General features: G+C 41.2%; 1 protein-coding gene across 4 annotated transcripts in view; it reads left to right on the plus strand.

Moving 5' to 3' along the window:
* Window positions 1-15,847: 15,847 nt before the first annotated feature.
* LMTK3 (lemur tyrosine kinase 3) overlaps window positions 15,848-18,513 on the plus strand; it is a 127,151-nt gene continuing 124,485 nt past the window's right edge. For 2 of the 4 annotated variants that reach the window (XM_077259511.1, XM_077259515.1), the window contains exons 1-2: window positions 15,848-16,226; window positions 16,532-16,662. In XM_077259511.1, coding sequence (XP_077115626.1) covers window positions 16,575-16,662 — 88 coding nt within the window. In that variant the 5' untranslated portion in view covers window positions 15,848-16,226; window positions 16,532-16,574. The remainder of the gene's footprint in view (window positions 16,227-16,531; window positions 16,663-18,513) is intronic. The other 2 variants (XM_077259514.1, XM_077259513.1) reach the window with 2 other exon arrangements.

An 18,513-nucleotide genomic window follows, 5' to 3' on the forward strand; every position in this document is an offset into this window, starting at 1 on the left:
GGGCACAACTCCTTCTGGGTTCCTGTTGTGAATTAGACTTTTTTGGCTCCCTCTTGTGGTCACTAGTGATATGACTCTGGGATTGTCTTTCCTCAGTTTGGCACCCACCTAGGTCGTTAGTCCAGGGCTGTTGCTATATGAACTCCCTGAATTCTCAGTCTGGTGCCTGGCATCGTTGTAGTCAGTCCTTTCTGTTTGCTCCTGTCTGCTGGTCCTGGTTCGTGAAAAATTAAGCTAAGTCCTGCTTCCTTGTTTTTTGGTTATTTGTATTGCTCTTACTTTTTTGTCCAGCTTGTACTAAATGTGATTCCTGATTTTGCTGGAAGCTCTAGGGGGCTGGTATTCTCCCCCCGGGCCGTTAGACGGTTCGGGGGTTCTTGAATATCCAGCGTGGAAATTTTGATAGGGTTTTTGCTGACCGTATAAGTCATCTTACTATATTCTGCTATTAGTCAGTGGGCCTCTCTTTGCTAAATACCTAGTTCATTCTTACGTTTGTCTTTTCTTCTTACCTCACCGTTATTATTTGTTGGGGGCTTGTATCCAACTTTTGGGGTCTTTTCTCTGGAGGCAAGAAAGGTCTATCTTTTCCCTTCTAGGGTTAGTTAGTTCTCCGGCTGGCACGAGACGTCTAGAACCAACGTAGGCACGTTCCCCAGCTGCTGCTATTTGTGGTGCTAGGATTAGATATACGGTCAGCCCAGTTACCACTGCCCTATGAGCTGGTTTTTTGTGTTTGCAGACTTAGTATTTATTTCTGAGACCCTCTGTCATTGGGGTCATAACAGATTCCTCTCCTTGTGCTATGACTTCGTTTCTCACCCTCTACAATACAGTTCTCTTCGTGTCCTTTCTTAGGATGCTGCCGTACGTGGGGCAGGCGCAGCTCCGTGGCCTTCTGTCTAAGCCTCTGACAGGATCCCACCCCTGTCAGGGACCTCTCTATCTGCAGCTCTGTGATGTTCCTCCTTCCCCTCTGTCTGCCTGACAGGGACTGACTAACTTTCTATCCAACCCACCAGTTTTACCCAAATGGGAGGAGTGCCCTAGTAGATAGAAGCAAGGCTCCCCCTGGTGGACTGAAGTGTGAAGTGTGGTGTATGGTTTGTGATACCTGGTAAAGTGATCTCCTTTAGTGCCTTCAGACGTAACATCACTCCCCCTGGTGGAAGAATAACATTACTGCAACGACCAGGACTCTGGGGCGCTGCAATTCCATGAAGATCACTCCTGGTCAGACTTCTATGAACAGTACATGGCTCTAGCTGGATCCCATTGGTTGCTGCTAGTGATGAGCGAGTATGCTCGTTACTCGAGTTTCTCCGAGCATGCTCTGGTGGTCTCCGAGTATTTCGGTGTGTTCAGAGATTTAGTTTATGTCGACGCAGCTGCATAATTTGCAATAATCATGCAGCTGGGTCGACATAAACTAAATCTCCGAGCACGCTGAAATACTCGGAGAACACCCAAGCATGCTCGGAGAAACTCAAGTAACGAGCACACTCGCTCATCACTAGTTGCTGCCATTTCTCATCTGATGACAGTGATTTATATCTTCCAATTTTGAAGGGAACTAAGTAAGATGTATGTTTGATCTGCTGCACTAAGTTTTTTGGTCGATCGTTGTGACTTGCTCATTTCTTGATGCTTCTTCAAAGATCTTGAAGACCTGGCTGATGCAGTATAACTACCTTTTGTCTTGTTGTTGTGTTCAGCCTTGCCATGAAGTTGGACCTTTGACATAAAACTGTCTTCTACAATCTCACCTTTCTCACAGAGTTTTGCAGTTCCTCACCCACTTTTAGTTAATAAAACAAATATTAACACTTTTATTTTTTAAAGCATTGTTACATTGCAGCATTTTTTGAACACATGCCTAAAATGTTTGCACAGTACTTTATATCAACAGCATAAGTTGACAGAAGCTATAGGTTTGAGATTTTTGTGTGAATTTTGTCCTTTTCTCCCCCATTCCTTCTTCCCAATGATATCTGCAGTGGTGTCACTGGCCGGCAGTAGACATCATATGTAAGAACACTTAGCCTTTCAGGAAATTTTCATGTGTGTTGTGGGTTTTCTTTCTACCTTCTGGATCAGTAGGGGACACAAAGTTGTAAAATTTGCCTATTACCTTTATCTTCATCCTTTCCATCCCATGGTTGAACCTGATGGACAGATGGCTTCTTTCACCAGTACTATGTGCAGGTGCTTCCTGTCTGTAGAAGGTGAGCAGACCAGTCCATCAGTCTAGAAAACTCATTTCATTAACTGTCATTCCATTTAATTGAAGTCACTGCTGATATGCTTCAGCTTTCTAGTACGAGTAAATTGAATCTCCCTTCTACATTTTAATAAAAGAAAATCAACATTCCTGTGAAGGCTGACAAACAATCCATCAGAAAGTTTACTAAACCTTATGTGACCTACCAAACCTTCATCCTTATTCATGGTAACAGAAATGTTTGATAATATGTCAGTCAAGAATCAAAGGGGTTTTCTCAAGTCCCTATCTTCTGACACTATATACAGAGCTCCTGTGTATGATGTCACTGGTGATCCCTGTATTACCTGTACACTGACACCATATACAGAGCTCCTGTGTATAATGTCACTGGTGATCACTGTATTATCTGTACACTATACACTATATACAGAGCTCCTGTGTATAATGTCACTGGTGATCCCTGTAATACCTGTACACTATATACAGAGCTCCTGTATATAGTGTCACTGGTTATCACTGTATTACCTGTACACTGACACTATATACAGAGCTCCTGTGTATAATGTTACTGGTGATCCCTGTATTACCTGTACACTGACACTATATACAGAGCTCCTGTGTATGATGTCACTGGTGATCACTGTATTACCTGTACACTATACACTATATACAGAGCTCCTGTGTATAATATCACTGGTGATCGCTGTATTATCTGTACACTATACACTATATACAGAGCTCTCCTGTGTATAATGTCACTGGTGATCCCTGTATTACCTGTACACTATATACAGAGCTCCTGTGTATAGTGTCACTGGTGATCAATGTATTACCTGTACACTGACACTATATGCAGAGCTCCTGTATATAATGACATTTATGGTAATATTATTGTTATTAGTATTTTTTTATTATTAATGATTAGTATTGTAGTATTTGGTTACTGCGTGTTGGTAATATGTGGTCCAGTCATGGTGTGGCACTATTTTTTCCTAGTATGTGGGTATTATTTGGTCGCTATGTGTAGGTAATGTGTAATCTGGTCATTGTGGGATGTTATTTTGTATATATGTGCTGCTGAGGCAAGAGATTAGTTGAAGCAGACAGTTGAGGTGACAGATGGACAGAAGGTCACCCTTTTCAGTTTGAGCTGGGTTCCTTTAGTACTAATTTTCAAAACTTGTGAAAGCCCTTTAGAACTATCCACCATACTAAGATGTGATTGACAGAGACTGAGACAATGTGTGCTGGACGGGAGGCAATGAGACTTTAAATGAAGGTACAGGTTGGGTTAGAAGGGTAAAGCGCCTTTATCTTTAATTACCGTTACTTGTATTTTATGGTTGAAGAAAATAAGTGCGGAAAAGGGTGTGGCTAACAAATGGGTGTGGCTTGTTAAATGGGTGTGGTTTCCTAACACAAACATCCAACCTCTTGTTAAAAAAATTGAATCCCACCTCTGGGCACATGGATCCCAGGAGTTGCTGGAAGGCACATGGTCAGTGAGGACTTGGCACACTCAGGAGCAGAAGGACAGATGAAGTAGAGCCTAGCAGGGATGGAAGTAAAACAAACAAGGTGGAGCACACCAAACCTAAAAGTCTAGAGACTCAATCCCAAGACACAGGTGTGTGTCAATGGGCCTTCAATAAGTAAAGGGAGATGATGTCATGGATCCAGCAACCTGAAAATCCCGACGTGGAGCACAGGAGAAGGCAGTGGAAAGAGGAGAAGGAAGCGAAGCCTGAGATATGGGAACACCTTTTTTGATCGGCGGTTGTTTAATAGCCTGTTTACAGACAGAGCAAAGTAAACGCTAATGTGTAATGTATGTAATATATCTCTGCCATTGCTCTCGGCGGTGCATCGCTGATTTTTGTGCAGCGCAACAGATTATTTCACCCAACTAACAAAAGTTTTCCTCCTTTCTCGAGTGATTGCCAGCCTGATCACACTGATAGATTATCCTGATACAAGCTGTTTTTAGAAGGTTTGCTCATGATTATATCACAGTGTAAATTCAGCTTAAACGCTAGCAGCATTTGCCCAGGGTTTACATATTGATAGTCTGGAAAAAGGAGGAACCATCAGCCCCCCAAAAACTACAGCACAAATCGTCCATGGAAGAGGACGTCCGATGCAAATGATACTTTACATAATGGTACAATAAAAAGCTGCCCCCATGTCATGGTGTATGGCGTCATCAGGTCTGATCTAGCCAGTACCTTCACGGTATCACTTTGACGTTAATGTTGTGACTCCATCCATCTATGTGTTAAACCGTAGATTCGTATGACGCCTCCTTTTTTGAGGTTTGCTGTCACTATGTCACTCGCAGTCACCTAACTTCCAGAGCACACTTACCGCTGTCGGTGAGCATATGTGACAGATTTTGCTGTGATCGCGTTCCATCCGCTATTGTGACTGACAAGTGTAACAACATATGGCTTTCCAGTATGCAGAAAACGACCACAATAGATTTCCTTACACTGTTCTATGGGGAGGAATATATTGTATCAGCATTTAGAAGTCTGCACGGTATCACTGTAATGATTACTGCGCGGCCCACTGATCTGTCACCATGGTTATCCAGATTTTTTTTTCAATGTACCAAACTTAAATAATGAGCACTATTAAAGGGATTGTCCCCATTCAAACAACTCTCCAAGGGCTCAACACAGCACAAACAAGCCCTGAGCTAGTAGTCACTTTTATGGGGTCCAGCGCTGCCCCTCGCCATTGCTCCAGTGATTGTGTAGAGATTGCAGCTGTGGTGTCATGTCTACAGTAGTGCAGCAAATTACTGGGCTCATCAACCTTATCGTTGTAGATTACACTAACTGCTGCACTGGCTACAACGATATCGACATGTCGTCACCACTGCAGTCGGTACACAATGACCCTACTAAATCCCGGGAGGGTGATTGACAGCTCAGTTTTATTTCGTTTGTTTTTCACCTCCTTTAAAACTTGGCACAATCATTCGTGAAAGGTAACATCACCTTTAAAGAGGACCTTTTGTTTTTGCTTTTATTTTATTCCTGCTGCTCCCCTGAGTAATCCTTTTAAAAAAAAAAAAATCTGCCTTACGGCTCCAGAGATATGGGCCTTTTTATTTAGTGCAAATTTTTACGATCTTTACAAAAGGGTGCTGCTCACAGGATCCTCTGGGGCGTGTCTTTAGGCTGTTGTGCATAATTAACCTGTAAGCACCGCCCCCCTGCAATGACCATTAGAATTAGCAGTAAATAAAAAGCCTTGTATCTCTGGAGTTGTATGGTGGATTTAGAAAAAAAAACTAATCTGGAATACTAGGGGGGAGCAGCGGGAATAAGATAAAAGCAAAAACTGCCCAAGTATGACCTTGTGCGGGTTGATCTTTAAGGGTGAATTGACACTGGGAAGATTTGTTGGCTTACAGAAATCTATATTCATGCTGCTAACAACAGTGAATTGAACTGGTTTTTGGTTGCAGAATCTTGATAATTAATCATTTGCATGTGACACCTCCCTTAAAGGGGTTGTCCAGTCTGGGGGTACAAGTCTGCAGTCTCTCTATTTGACTGCAGACTTGCGAATCCTCACAGCACACATAGTCAGGATTCTTTGGTGCTGGCACTGGGAGTGGAGGATGCAATTTGCATACTTCTGGCCACATTCCGACTAGACGTGTCAAGCCTTGGTCAATGCAAATGTATTGAGCAAGGCTGTGCACATCTAGTTGGCATGTAACCGCACACATGAAAGTCATGTCGTCACTCGCCCACTGCACCTGGCATCTGAGAATCCTGACAGCATGCATAGTGTGTTCTGTGAGGATTCACAAGCCTGCAGGCCTTACAACACCTGTGAGGAGGTAGGATATTTTGACATGTATAAAGGTAGCTATGCTGGAGAGCAGTAAGGGTAAGCCACCGCCAGACACGTTAGGTGACTTATTTTGCCTGTGAAGTAAAGGATCGGACATTGATATTCAACATGCCTAATCCTTTGCGCATGAAGTAGAGTAATAGTTACATGGCTGATAGTGATCACGTTCTACCAAATTGGCGGCTCAGCCAACTATGCTTTATTGTTTGGACCATCTCAGGCTTCAATGCTTGGGTGCGACTGCCACCTCTACACCCACTGTAACTACCTCCCTAATTTTAATTGTCAAACTGATGCATCACCTGCAGGGGACTGGCTGAGCAGTTTTTGTATTAGCTAAACAAGTAATATTCTGCTGGAGCAAGTTGTCCCACCACCAGCTTCGCCCTTTATCCCACACATATTCTTTCAGCATTGAAAGGGATAATGGGAATGGGACAAAGGTATGACTCATAGGGCAGATATAGATGATTGACCTTTCTTTTTGAACCTTCATACAAAAAATATAACAAAATTATTTTAATATTAATGCATTTCATTTACAACATGTTCATGATTATCAGACACACAAAATTATGCTAAAATGCATCCCCCTACACCTCTTTGCTCACTTACTCCTCAGCAATGTCTGCAGTTTTGTTACCGGCCTTTGCTAATAATTCTTCTTTGCTAAATTCTCCCACTTATATCTCCAAAGTTTTGTTTGCAAACAACCCAACATGCATTTTGCATATGCTTCACCTCTAGAAGAAGCATAGGCGAAACATTTTTTCTACTGGTTTTCTCTGTATAACCTACTAACTATTAATGGCATTTTTCTGACAGCACATCTTGAAATAAATAGTATGCATTGAAATTGTACATTGGCCAATATTAACTTTTACATCGTTCTTTCAATTTTCTTCACCTTTGAGCCAAGAAGTCTCATTTTTTTTCATTTTTAGTCTTTATATATGATGTACGTTTATTTTAGAATCATGGAATAAAGATTGTGCCACTTTAATTAAACATTTTGTGTTACATACATTTTTGCTTTTATCAGACATTCTTGAGAAAAATCTACCAGGATGATGAAGATGAAACAAGGGTGAATATTTCAGCAAGATAATAATCCCAAACACACAGTAAAGAAAAGTAAACTATAATTTTGTTTCCGAGAAAGAAAATAAAGCTGTTAGAATGGTTGAGCCAATCTGATGACCAGAATCCAATGGAAAATTTATGGAAGGAACTAAAGCTCAGAGTTCGTAGAAGGAGCTCACGGGACTGTAATGATGTGAAGAGTGTTTGTGTGGAGGGAATAGGTCAAAATCACACCTGAGCAATGCCTGCAACTAGTTTCTCCAGAGTTCGTAGAAGGAGCACACAGGACCATCAGGATGTGAAGAGTGTTTATGTGGAAGGATGGGCCAAAATCACACCTGAGCAATGCCTGCAACTAGTTTCTCCAGAGTTCGAAGAAGGAGCACACAGGACCATCAGGATGTGAAGAGTATTTGTGTGGAAGGATGGGCCAAAATCACACCTGAGCAATGCCTGCAACTAGTTTCTCCAGAGTTCGCAGAAAGAGCACACAGGACCATCAGGATGTGAAGAGTGTTTGTGTAGAAGAATGGGCGAAAATCACACCTGAGCAATGCCTGCAACTAGTTTCTCCATGGAGGAGGCATCGTGAAGCTTCATCACCAATAAAGGCTTTTGTACACAAAGTATTAAATAAATTTGAGTAAGTGTGTTCAATACTTTTTCCCTGAGTCATTTCTCATAATTACACATAACTAAAAGGGGTATTCCCATCTCCAAAATCCTATCTCGTTATGTGGTAGGTGTAGTAATAATAATAATAATAATAATAATAATAATAATAATAATATGTCTTTTTCCTCATGTGCAAGCATTGCAGGACCTTAGGTATACATGGCTACAAACACTGATATAGTGACAGATAGTCAGCTAGTGCTAGTGGTTATAACATGCACATGAGGAAAGAGACATAGCTAATCAGAAGAACTATATTACATTTCTAATAGGAGGTTATGGCTAATATTATTATTATTACACCTACTACATATTGGGATAGGATGTTGGAGATAGGAAAACCCTTTACTTTATGGACAAATATGGTTTGACACCTTTACCTGTGTAGATTGGATGGGTTGTTACCGACATTTGGTGAGAATTTCATATCCATAGCACCTTTAGAAATATAGTTAATTAGAAAATTGGTAATATGTTCAATACTTACTTCACCCTCTGTATATGCAATAAAAAAATGCCCTCTCCAGCACATTTGTATCACTGCAAAAACATCATCATTAGTTATTGGGTATTTATAGCAATTACATTTTCTGCCATAATTGCATAGAAAAAAGATACGGTTGATGTTGAGTGGCGCTCGGCTTTCAGATTCACCTGTACATGATTAATCAAATTAAATTTGAAAAAAATTCTACATTTCTGTTTTTTTCAGTCAAGATGGGGTGCAGAGTTTACATCAATGAGAAAAAAATGAACTTTTTTGAATTTACCAAATGGCTGAAAGGAAACAAAGAGTGAAACATTTAAAGGAGTCTGAATACTTTCCGTACCCACAGTATATTATCATAGAAATCTGCTTCTTTCACCTCCTAGGCTGATCTTTAAGGCCGGCATCACACTAGCGAGTTTTATGGATGTATGAGAGGCGCAGAAAATACGGATTGCATACGGTACAATGATTCTCTATGGCCCAGCTCCTATCTGCCGTATTTTACGTATCCATATTATACGGTCTTCTACGGCCGTAGAAAATCGCAGCATGCTGCGTTTGTCACCGTATTGCGCAAAAAATCTGCCAATGAAAGTCTATGGGGGCGAGAAAATTACGGATTACACACAGACAATGCGTGTGACTTGCGAGAAATACGCAGCGGTGTTCTTTAGAAAAGCCGGTAATTCAATTGCCGGCTTTTGCTCTCTCCTTCACAAACCCGACAGGATATGAGACATGGTTTACATACAGTAAACCATCTCATATCCCTTCTTTTCTTACATATTCTTCTTTACTAATGTAAGAAGTGTCTTGGTGTCAAATTTTGGGGCTCTAGCTATTAAAGGGTTAAATCGCGGAAAAAATTGGCGTGGGCTCCCGCGCAATTTTCTCCGCCAGAGTGGGAAAGCCAGTGACTGAGGGCAGATATTAATAGCCTAGAGAGGGTCCATGGTTATTGGCCCCCCCCCTGGCTAAAAACATCTGCCCCCAGCCACCCCAGAAAAGGCACATCTGGAAGATGCACCTATTCTGGCACTTGGCCTCTCTCTTCCCACTCCCGTGTAGCCATGGGACATGGGATAATGAAGGGTTAATGTCACCTTGCTATTGTAAGGTGACATTAAGCCAGGTTAATAATGGAGAGGTGTCAATTATGACACCTATCCATTATTAATCCTATAGTACGAAATGGTTAATAAAACACACACACGCAATATTAAAAAGTATTTTAATGAAATAAAGACACATGGTGTTTTAATATTTTATTATACTCTTAATCCACCTGAAGACCCTTGTCACCTGGAATAAAGTTAAAAAAACCCCCCAACAATATTCCATACCTTCCGTTGTTCAGTCTTGTCCCACGCTGTAAATCTATCTGAAGGGGTTAAATCATTTTACACCCAGGAGCTCTGCTAATGCAGCTGTGCTCCTGTCTGTAAAACTTGGTGAATGAATGGAATGCAGGGGAATGTACTGTAGTTACCTCGAGTCGCGGTGATGCGCCCTCTGCTGGATGAACTCATATGAACTCGAGCATGGGAAAATATTCTGAAAAGACACCATGTGTCTTTATTTCATTAAAATACTTTTTAATATTGTGTGTGTGTTTTATTAACCATTTCGTACTATAGGATTAATAATGGATAGGTGTCATAATTGACACCTCTCCATTATTAACCTGGCTTAATGTCACCTTACAATAGCAAGGTGACATTAACCCTTCATTACCCCATATCCCACCGCTACACGGGAGTGGGAAGAGAGAGGCTAAGTGCCAGAATAGGCGCATCTTTACAGATGTGCCTTTTCTGGGGTGGCTGGGGGCAGATGTTTTTAGCCAGGGGGGCCAATAAACATGGTCCCTCTCTAGGCTATTAATATCTGCCCTCAGTCACTGGCTTTCCCACTCTGGCAGAGAAAATTGCGTGGGAGCCCACGCCAAAGTTTTCTGCGATTTAACCCTTTAATTTAATAGCTAGAGCCCCCAAATTTGACACCAAGACACTTCTTACATTAGTAAAGAGGAATATGTAATAAATTAAGGGATATGAGATGGTTTACTGTATGTAAACCATGTCTCATATCATGTCGGGTTTGTGAAGGAGATAGGAAAAGCCGGCAATTGAATTACTGGCTTTTCTGCTATCTAGCGCTGAATTAAATATAAATACAGTGTATATATATATATATATATATATATATATATATATGTTTGTTTTAACGAATATTTGAGCCCATGGATCCATTGTATGTCGGTTTTGCAAGCCTGCGAGAAAATATCGCAGTACGGATGCCATACGGATTACATACGGAGGATGAAATGCGCAAAATACGCTTCCACACCCTGCCTACGGATGACATACGGATCACTATTTTAGGAACATTTCTGTGTATTACGGCCGTAAAAAACGGACCATATTTTCTTACGCCTAGTGTGACGCTGGCCTTACTCTCAACTCATGGGTAAATCTAGAAAATCTGTCTTCAGAGAATATCCCATTACTGAGATAGATGACTGTTGCTGCTGATAAAGTTCTATGGAGAGAGTAGAAGGAAGGCAGAAACAGACAGTCTGCTGCAAAGTCTCCTGAAATGTCAGTTACAGTTCTCCATAGAACTTTATGAGCACCAACTGTCATCACCTGTCTCGGTAATGAGAAAGTCTGCATTCACTGAAGGCAAATTTTACCCACGAATTAACAATTTTGAGAATGAAAGATCAGTCCACTAATAAGATTTATTAGAGTTTCTTTCTTTTTTTTGTCACCCTTTAAACACCATGGCTAAGGCAAAGTGGCTTGTTGGCTCCCCCGTCATCAGGGTGCATGTCAGGCCCCCTGCTTATTCTCTGAAATATTCATTTTTGGGTTTCTTAAAAATGAGCAGCTATGTTTCTATTCCTTGGCTTTCCTTTGCTTTAATGTCCTCTGCTGTGTTTCAGTCTGTGGGAATAAGGGCACGTTCAGACCAGCAGGTTATACTGATGTACAAGTAGAGATCGCACGGCTCACTGACTAATGTAAATCAATAGGACTGTTCAGAGGACAATCTTTTCACACGCATCCGTGTAAAAAAAAATCGCAATGTGCGCTATTCTCTTCCGTATATTGGATGAGACTCACCTATACGCGTTTGCAAAGAAAAATCCTATACTATACTGAACATCCATATTGCATCCGATTTTTTCGAATACATTGCCATTATTAACTTAGGAAACAATTTGATCATGTACATTTTAAAGCGATGATGTTTAAAAGCAGATGGCAAACCGACGTAAAAAAACGGGCACACACAGATGGCACACCGATGTAAAAAACGGGCACACACAGATGGCACACCGACGTAAAAAACGGGCACACACAGATGGCACACAGACGTAAAAAATGGACACACACAGATTTCACACAGACGTAAAAAATGGACACATACAGATGTCACACTGACGGAAAAAATGGACACACACAGATGGCACACTGACATAAAAAACAGACACACACAGATGGCATACCGACATAAAAAAGGACGCACACAGGTGGCACACAGACGTAAAAAATGGGCACATACAGATGGCACAACGACTTTAAAAAATTGGCACACACAGATGACACACCGACGTAAAAAATGGCACATACAGATGCCACACCGACGTAAAAAATGGACACATACAGATGTCACACTGACGAAAAAAATGGACACACACAGATGGCACACCGATGTAAAAAACAGGCACACACAGATGACACACTGACAAAAAAACGGGCACACACAGATGGCACACTGAGGTAAAAAGCGGGCACACACAGATGGCACACAGACGTAAAAACGGGCACACACAGATGGCACACTGACGTAAAAAACGGGCACACACAGATGGCACACAGACGTAAAAAACGGACACACAAAGATGGCACACAGACGTAAAAAATGGGCACACACAGATGGCACACAGACGTAAAAAAAAACGGGCACACACAGATGACACACTGGCTTAAAAAACGGGCACACACAGATGGCACACTGACGAAAAAATGGGCACACACAGATGGCACACTGAGGTAAAAAGCGGGCACACACAGATGGCACACAGACGTAAAAACGGGCACACACAGATGGCACACTGACGTAAAAAACGAGCACACACAGATGGCACACAGACGTAAAAAACGGACACACAAAGATGGCACACAGATGTAAAAAACGGGCACACACAGATGGCACACTGACGTAAAAAACGGGCACACACAGATGGCACACAGACGTAAAAAAAAAACGGGCACACACAGATGACACACTGACTTAAAAAACGGGCACACACAGATGGCACACTGACGTAAAAAATGGGCACACACAGATGGCACACTGACTTAAAAAACGAACACACACAGATGGCACACAGACGTAAAAAAATGGGCACACACAGATGGCACACTGACTTAAAAAACGGGTACACACAGATGGCACACTGACGTAAAAAAAGGGCACACACAGATGGCACACCAACGTAAAAAATGGCCACACACAGATGGCACAACAACGTAAAAAACGGGCACACACAGATGGCACACTGACGTAAAAAACGGGCACACACAGATGGCACACAGATGTAAAAAATGGTCACATACAGATGGCACACCAACGTAAAAAATGGGCACACACAGATGGCACACCAATATAAAAAATGGGCACACACAGATGGCACAGCGTCTTTAAAAAGTGGGCACACACATATGGCACACCAACATTAAAAAATGGACACATGCAGATGACACACGATGTAAAAAATGGGCACACACAGATGGCACACCAACGTAAAAACGGGCACACACAGATGGCACACCAACGTAAAAAATAGGCACACACAGATGGCACACCGATGTAAAAAATGGGCACACACAGATGGCACACGATGTAAAAAATGGGCACACACAGATGGCACACGATGTAAAAAATGGACACACAGATGGCACACGATGTACAAAATGGACACACACAGATGGCACATGATGTAAAAAATGAGCACACACAGATGGCACACCAACGTAAAAAATGGCCACACACAGATGGCACAACAACGTAAAAAATGGGCACACACAGATGGCACACCGACATAAAAAATGGGCACACACAGATGGCACACCGACGTAAAAAAATGGACACATGAATGACAGTATGGATACCATTGATACCTAAGGTCCTGCAATGCTTACACATGAGGAAAGAAACAGTGAATCAGAAAAACTATACTACATTTGTAATTGGAGGTATTTGCTAATATTACACCTACTACATATTGGGATAGGATCTTGGAGATGCAAACACCCCTTTAATCACTTTCTAGGGAAAGATGTACCTAGCAAGGTGACTGACATCCTGTATTAGCCAAGGACAGGATCACATTGCAGTCACACGGGATGCCAAATGAACAGTATGGAGATCTACTCATGTACATGGCGAATGGGTACAATATTAGGGTGGTGCTAATTGATTCCCAGGACTCTGTCCATCGACCACGTCAGTAGTCCGCGGATGCTGTTCAGGAGCCCTGAGAACCACCTCTTGCCTGATGCATCCTCTATTAATTAGCCGACCTGGCGTGACATAATCGTTGTGGCGTGATACACATGCGACATTGTGCCAGGCCAGCTAATCAAAAGAAGAGCCTTGGAAGCTGTCAGGTAAACGGCGTTTACCAGGTCTCGCATCAGACTGCCACAGATTACTGATGCGACGGTTAACGGTCCGGGTCCTGTGAATTGATTCGCACCAACAAAGTATAAGGCTGTGTGCACACATTCAGTACTTGCAGCAGAAAAATCTGCCGCCAATACTGCTGACTGATGAAAAAGTTGTGAAAGTGTTGGCACGCTGCACATATCAAACTGCAAGGAAAAAATCAGCAAGGTGTGCTTGAGGTTTCAGGAATCTTTACTGAGACAGTAAAATGATGCGTTTTTTTCCTCAAAAATGCACAGCAAAAGCTCAATGTGTGAACATACCCTTAGGCCACATTCACACAGTCAGTATTTGGTCAGTATTTTACCTCAGTATTTTTAATCGAAAACCAGGAGTGGGACAATCAGAGGAAAAGTATGATAGAAACACGTCACCACTTCTGGATTTTTTCCTCACTCCTGAATTAAATTCCACTTTCACTCATTTGCAAAAGGTTTAAAAATCGAGATTTGCTCGTGTTCCAACTTATTCGGAAAAGCTCTAGTGCTTACCGAATAAGCTACAGCGGGAACCCGGCTTCCTGGATGGCGGCGGCTAATCAGCTGATTGGCACCACAGCTGCATGTGTTGCCGCTGTGTCACAGAACATGCAAGGAGAACCCAACATACAGACTCTCAAGTCTATGAGAACCAGAACAAGCCAAAAACGAGGCCAGAATGAGGCTCTCATAGACTTGTATTGAAAAGTGACCTCCGCGCCGCTCCAGGAAACGCTGGAACTGCCGACAGGTCATTTTTCGTCAAAGAATAATGAGAGGGACGCTGGAAAAGGATCAGTGGCATCAGGTGAGTATGAGACAGTGGCAGAGGAATTAGATTTAAAGCACCACTCCAACGGTGCAGTAACAAAAAATCACTGGAGTGGTGCTTCAATAAAGTTTTGTCAAAGCCAAATAATAGGAAGCATCAGGTACAAAGCAGCTTTATTTAAAGCCTGACACACCAACAAGAGACAAAAACCTCAGCGCCAAAAATGAGATAAAAACAGGTGTAAAAAACAATGAAAAAAAAAATCAAGTAACACAATTTAAATAATAAGTGCAGAAAATCAGCATCAAAAATGCGTTTAAAACAGGTGTAAAAAACGCACACAAAAACACAATAAAAAAAAACACAAGTAACATAATTTAAATAACAGGTGCAGAAAATCAAAAACTCTACAAAAGTAAAATTTTGCTTTCATCTCAATGCGATAAAATAAAAAAAGTAAAAAAAAAAATCAGCTTTATGTGTGATTACGGGTATTTTTTTTTCTGGTGATTATTTCCATGTATAATCATAAATGTGGCGTTTACAAGCTGTTTTCACTTTTATTTATTTTTCTCGAATTAAAATCAATGGAGAAAAAAAAAATCCGTATAAAAACCTGAAGAAAAGAAAAAAGTCTAAAAGAAACGTAATAAAAAAAACAAAACCACGACATGGAAGCAGGAATTTTACATGATCTGGCAGGTGCAGTAAAGGTGCAGAGGAGACGTCAGGGCCATCGTATGACAGGCCACCCCAGGTGGAGGAGGGACATGAAGGACCTCATGGCTTCTCAGCCTTCTTCTATGATCTCTGCCATCACCACAATGGAGGGTAAGTCAGCTCTGCCTCCGTCTCCACCAAATTAGCTTCTGCAGATTCCCTGTCGGAGCGGCCGCTGCTGAGGCTGCTAGCACCACGGTCTCCATGGCGACAGCCTCCTCCCTCCCTTCTCCAGCATCTCCCTTACCCGAGATCCTAAAAGACAGAGGCGAGCGCCAATCACTGTCCCCATCTCTGAAGACAGGCAGGCGGGACAATAGGAGGGTCTCCTATCCATCACATAGAAGGGGGCCCTTGCTACATACACAGCTGAAAAAAAATATCAATCTCCGCTTCATGATATTTATCTGATCCGTTGTTTTTTTTCCCTCTGCGTGCGTGGATTGACGTGTCCATACTGCCACCGCCGAGCCTATTCTTCCCTGCGTCCGACAGCGTAGTGTTCCAATAGCATCATCCTCGGCCACATTGCATCCGTCTGGGCAGATTTTTTTTCTCCTTTTTTCTTCCATGTGTGCCTTTTTTTCCCATCCTTCCGACATGCGGAGTTGTGTTTTGTGACATGAGACCTAGATCCCTCCGTTCTGCGATGCCATCATACCGATGGGGAGGCAGGTAAGACGGGGGCAGTACAACAGCCATCTCTGGGTGCCAAGAGGATGATGATGATGGTGGTGATGATGAGGATTTCAGGCAGGCACAATAGGGGCACTGACATAATTCATACAAAAAAAAAGAGAAAAAAAATCCGCTGCATCGCGTCCTATGCAGACCTGGGGGGGCTTCGTTCTGCAGGGGGCACAGACTTTTACGTCGGCTCATGTCGGACCGGCGATGTGCTTGCATGCTCTTCTGCATTCATGATGTGCATTGCATACTGTTTGTGCTTTTTTTTTGTTTTATTCTATCTCGTGCTGTAGCAGAGTGTGATCTCTCCAAGACCACGGAATTTGTCCCCCTAAGATGCTGAGAGTGGACCCCCTCTTTATCCTGGTGGTTTCCATGTCGTATTTCAACCCAGAAAAGGCCTTGGCAGCCCCAGCAGAAAGCGGTGAGCTACCCACCCCCCTTTATCCTTTTGTCCTGCGCCTTTTCTATTGCATCCTATAGCGCTGCTATTTTACCTGCACTTTTTATTGTGATTTTAGACATCTACGAAGCCATCACCCTTAATCATTTTCTCCCCATTTTAGGCTCAGCGTCCCATTTATCTCATCTCCAGCCATTGATTTATTTCATTTATTCAGCCATTTTAACCCCCTTTAATCCCCCCCCCCTTCCCTTATATTTATTCACTACGTCCGCCAATAGATTGCAGCCTCCATCGCGGTGGCGACTATCTTTTAACCCTTTCAACGCCAACCTGTCATTTTAAAACACGGGACGATAATTGCAAATCGATTCCCTTCCGTGGTGACGTAGTCAAGTTAATGCAGGGTTTTAAACACGGAGAAATAAATGCATAATTATTATTATTTTTTGATAGTAATAAATAATATTTCATGATATCATAAATATAATAAACAATATATAATTGAATTTAATGTTAAATATAATAAATATATAATAATATAATAAATACAATATAATGTTAAATATAATAAATATTTAGTAATATATAATAGACAATGTATGATAATATAATAAATAGAATATAATTAATATAAAAATAATAATAATAATATATATATATATAATATATAATAATGTAATAAATTAATATAATATTATATGATAATATAATATATAATGATATAATAAATATAATATAATAAATACATAATATTATAATATATAATACATTATAAAAATAAATAAATGATATATAATGATATAACACATATCATAAATAAATATATAATAAATAATATATAATGATTTCATAAAATAAATTATGTAATAAATAACATATAATGATATAATAAAATAAATAATATAATAATATTTAATAAATGCACAAAATATGTAGTATATGATAAATTAAATAAAAATAATGCAAAATTATATAATAATTGTAATAAATAAATATATAATATATGATAATAATATATAATAAATACAGTAATATATAAAAATATAATAAATTATTAATTAAATAAATTTCCCATGATGTTTTCTCCAATGTTAACCTAGCCTGATGCAAAATGAGATTAAACATCGGTTGCTTTTTGCTCGTGAAAAAAAAAAAAGGTTCTCGTCGTCATTAAATCCCGGAGGCTCTGTAAAGTGTCTGCCTCTAAGGCTCCCCACGGTATACATGGGTGTGATTGTACTTGGTATCAGCAGAAAGTGATATCACTCCGTGGAGTGGTGGACAGCGCACAATACATCGTAATAATGTACTACACAGCAGATAATGTATCCCTAGGCCGTACTCCTAGTTGTAGGAATCCTATACATCAGAGGTAAATATCCCCTGGAATGGAGAATGAGCATTTAATACATTAATGATAAATAATTGTAATTATATAATAATAATAATTTATATAGCGCCAACATATTCCGCAGCACTTTACATTGTATAACTGTATATATATAATTGTCTAAGGGGTACTTCCGTCTGTCTGTCTTTCTGTCTGTCTTTCTGTCGGCAACTTCCGTCACGGAAATCCCGCGTCGCTGATTGGTCTCGCCAGCTGCCTGTCATGGCTGCCGCGACCAATCAGCAACGGGCACAGTCCGATTAGTCCCTCCCCTACTGCCCTGCAGTCGGTGCCCGGCGCCCGCTCGCTCCATACTCCCCTCCGGTCACCGCTCACACAGGGTTAATGCCAGCGGTGACAGACCGCGTTATGCCGCGGGTTACGCACTCCGTTACCGATGCTATTAACCCTGTGTGTCCCCAACGTTTTACTATTTACCTATGCAGCATCAATAGTAAAAAAATCTAATGTTACAAATA

Source organism: Ranitomeya variabilis, chromosome 4 (assembly GCF_051348905.1).
Source record: "Ranitomeya variabilis isolate aRanVar5 chromosome 4, aRanVar5.hap1, whole genome shotgun sequence".
Taxonomy (NCBI): Eukaryota; Metazoa; Chordata; class Amphibia; order Anura; family Dendrobatidae; genus Ranitomeya; species Ranitomeya variabilis.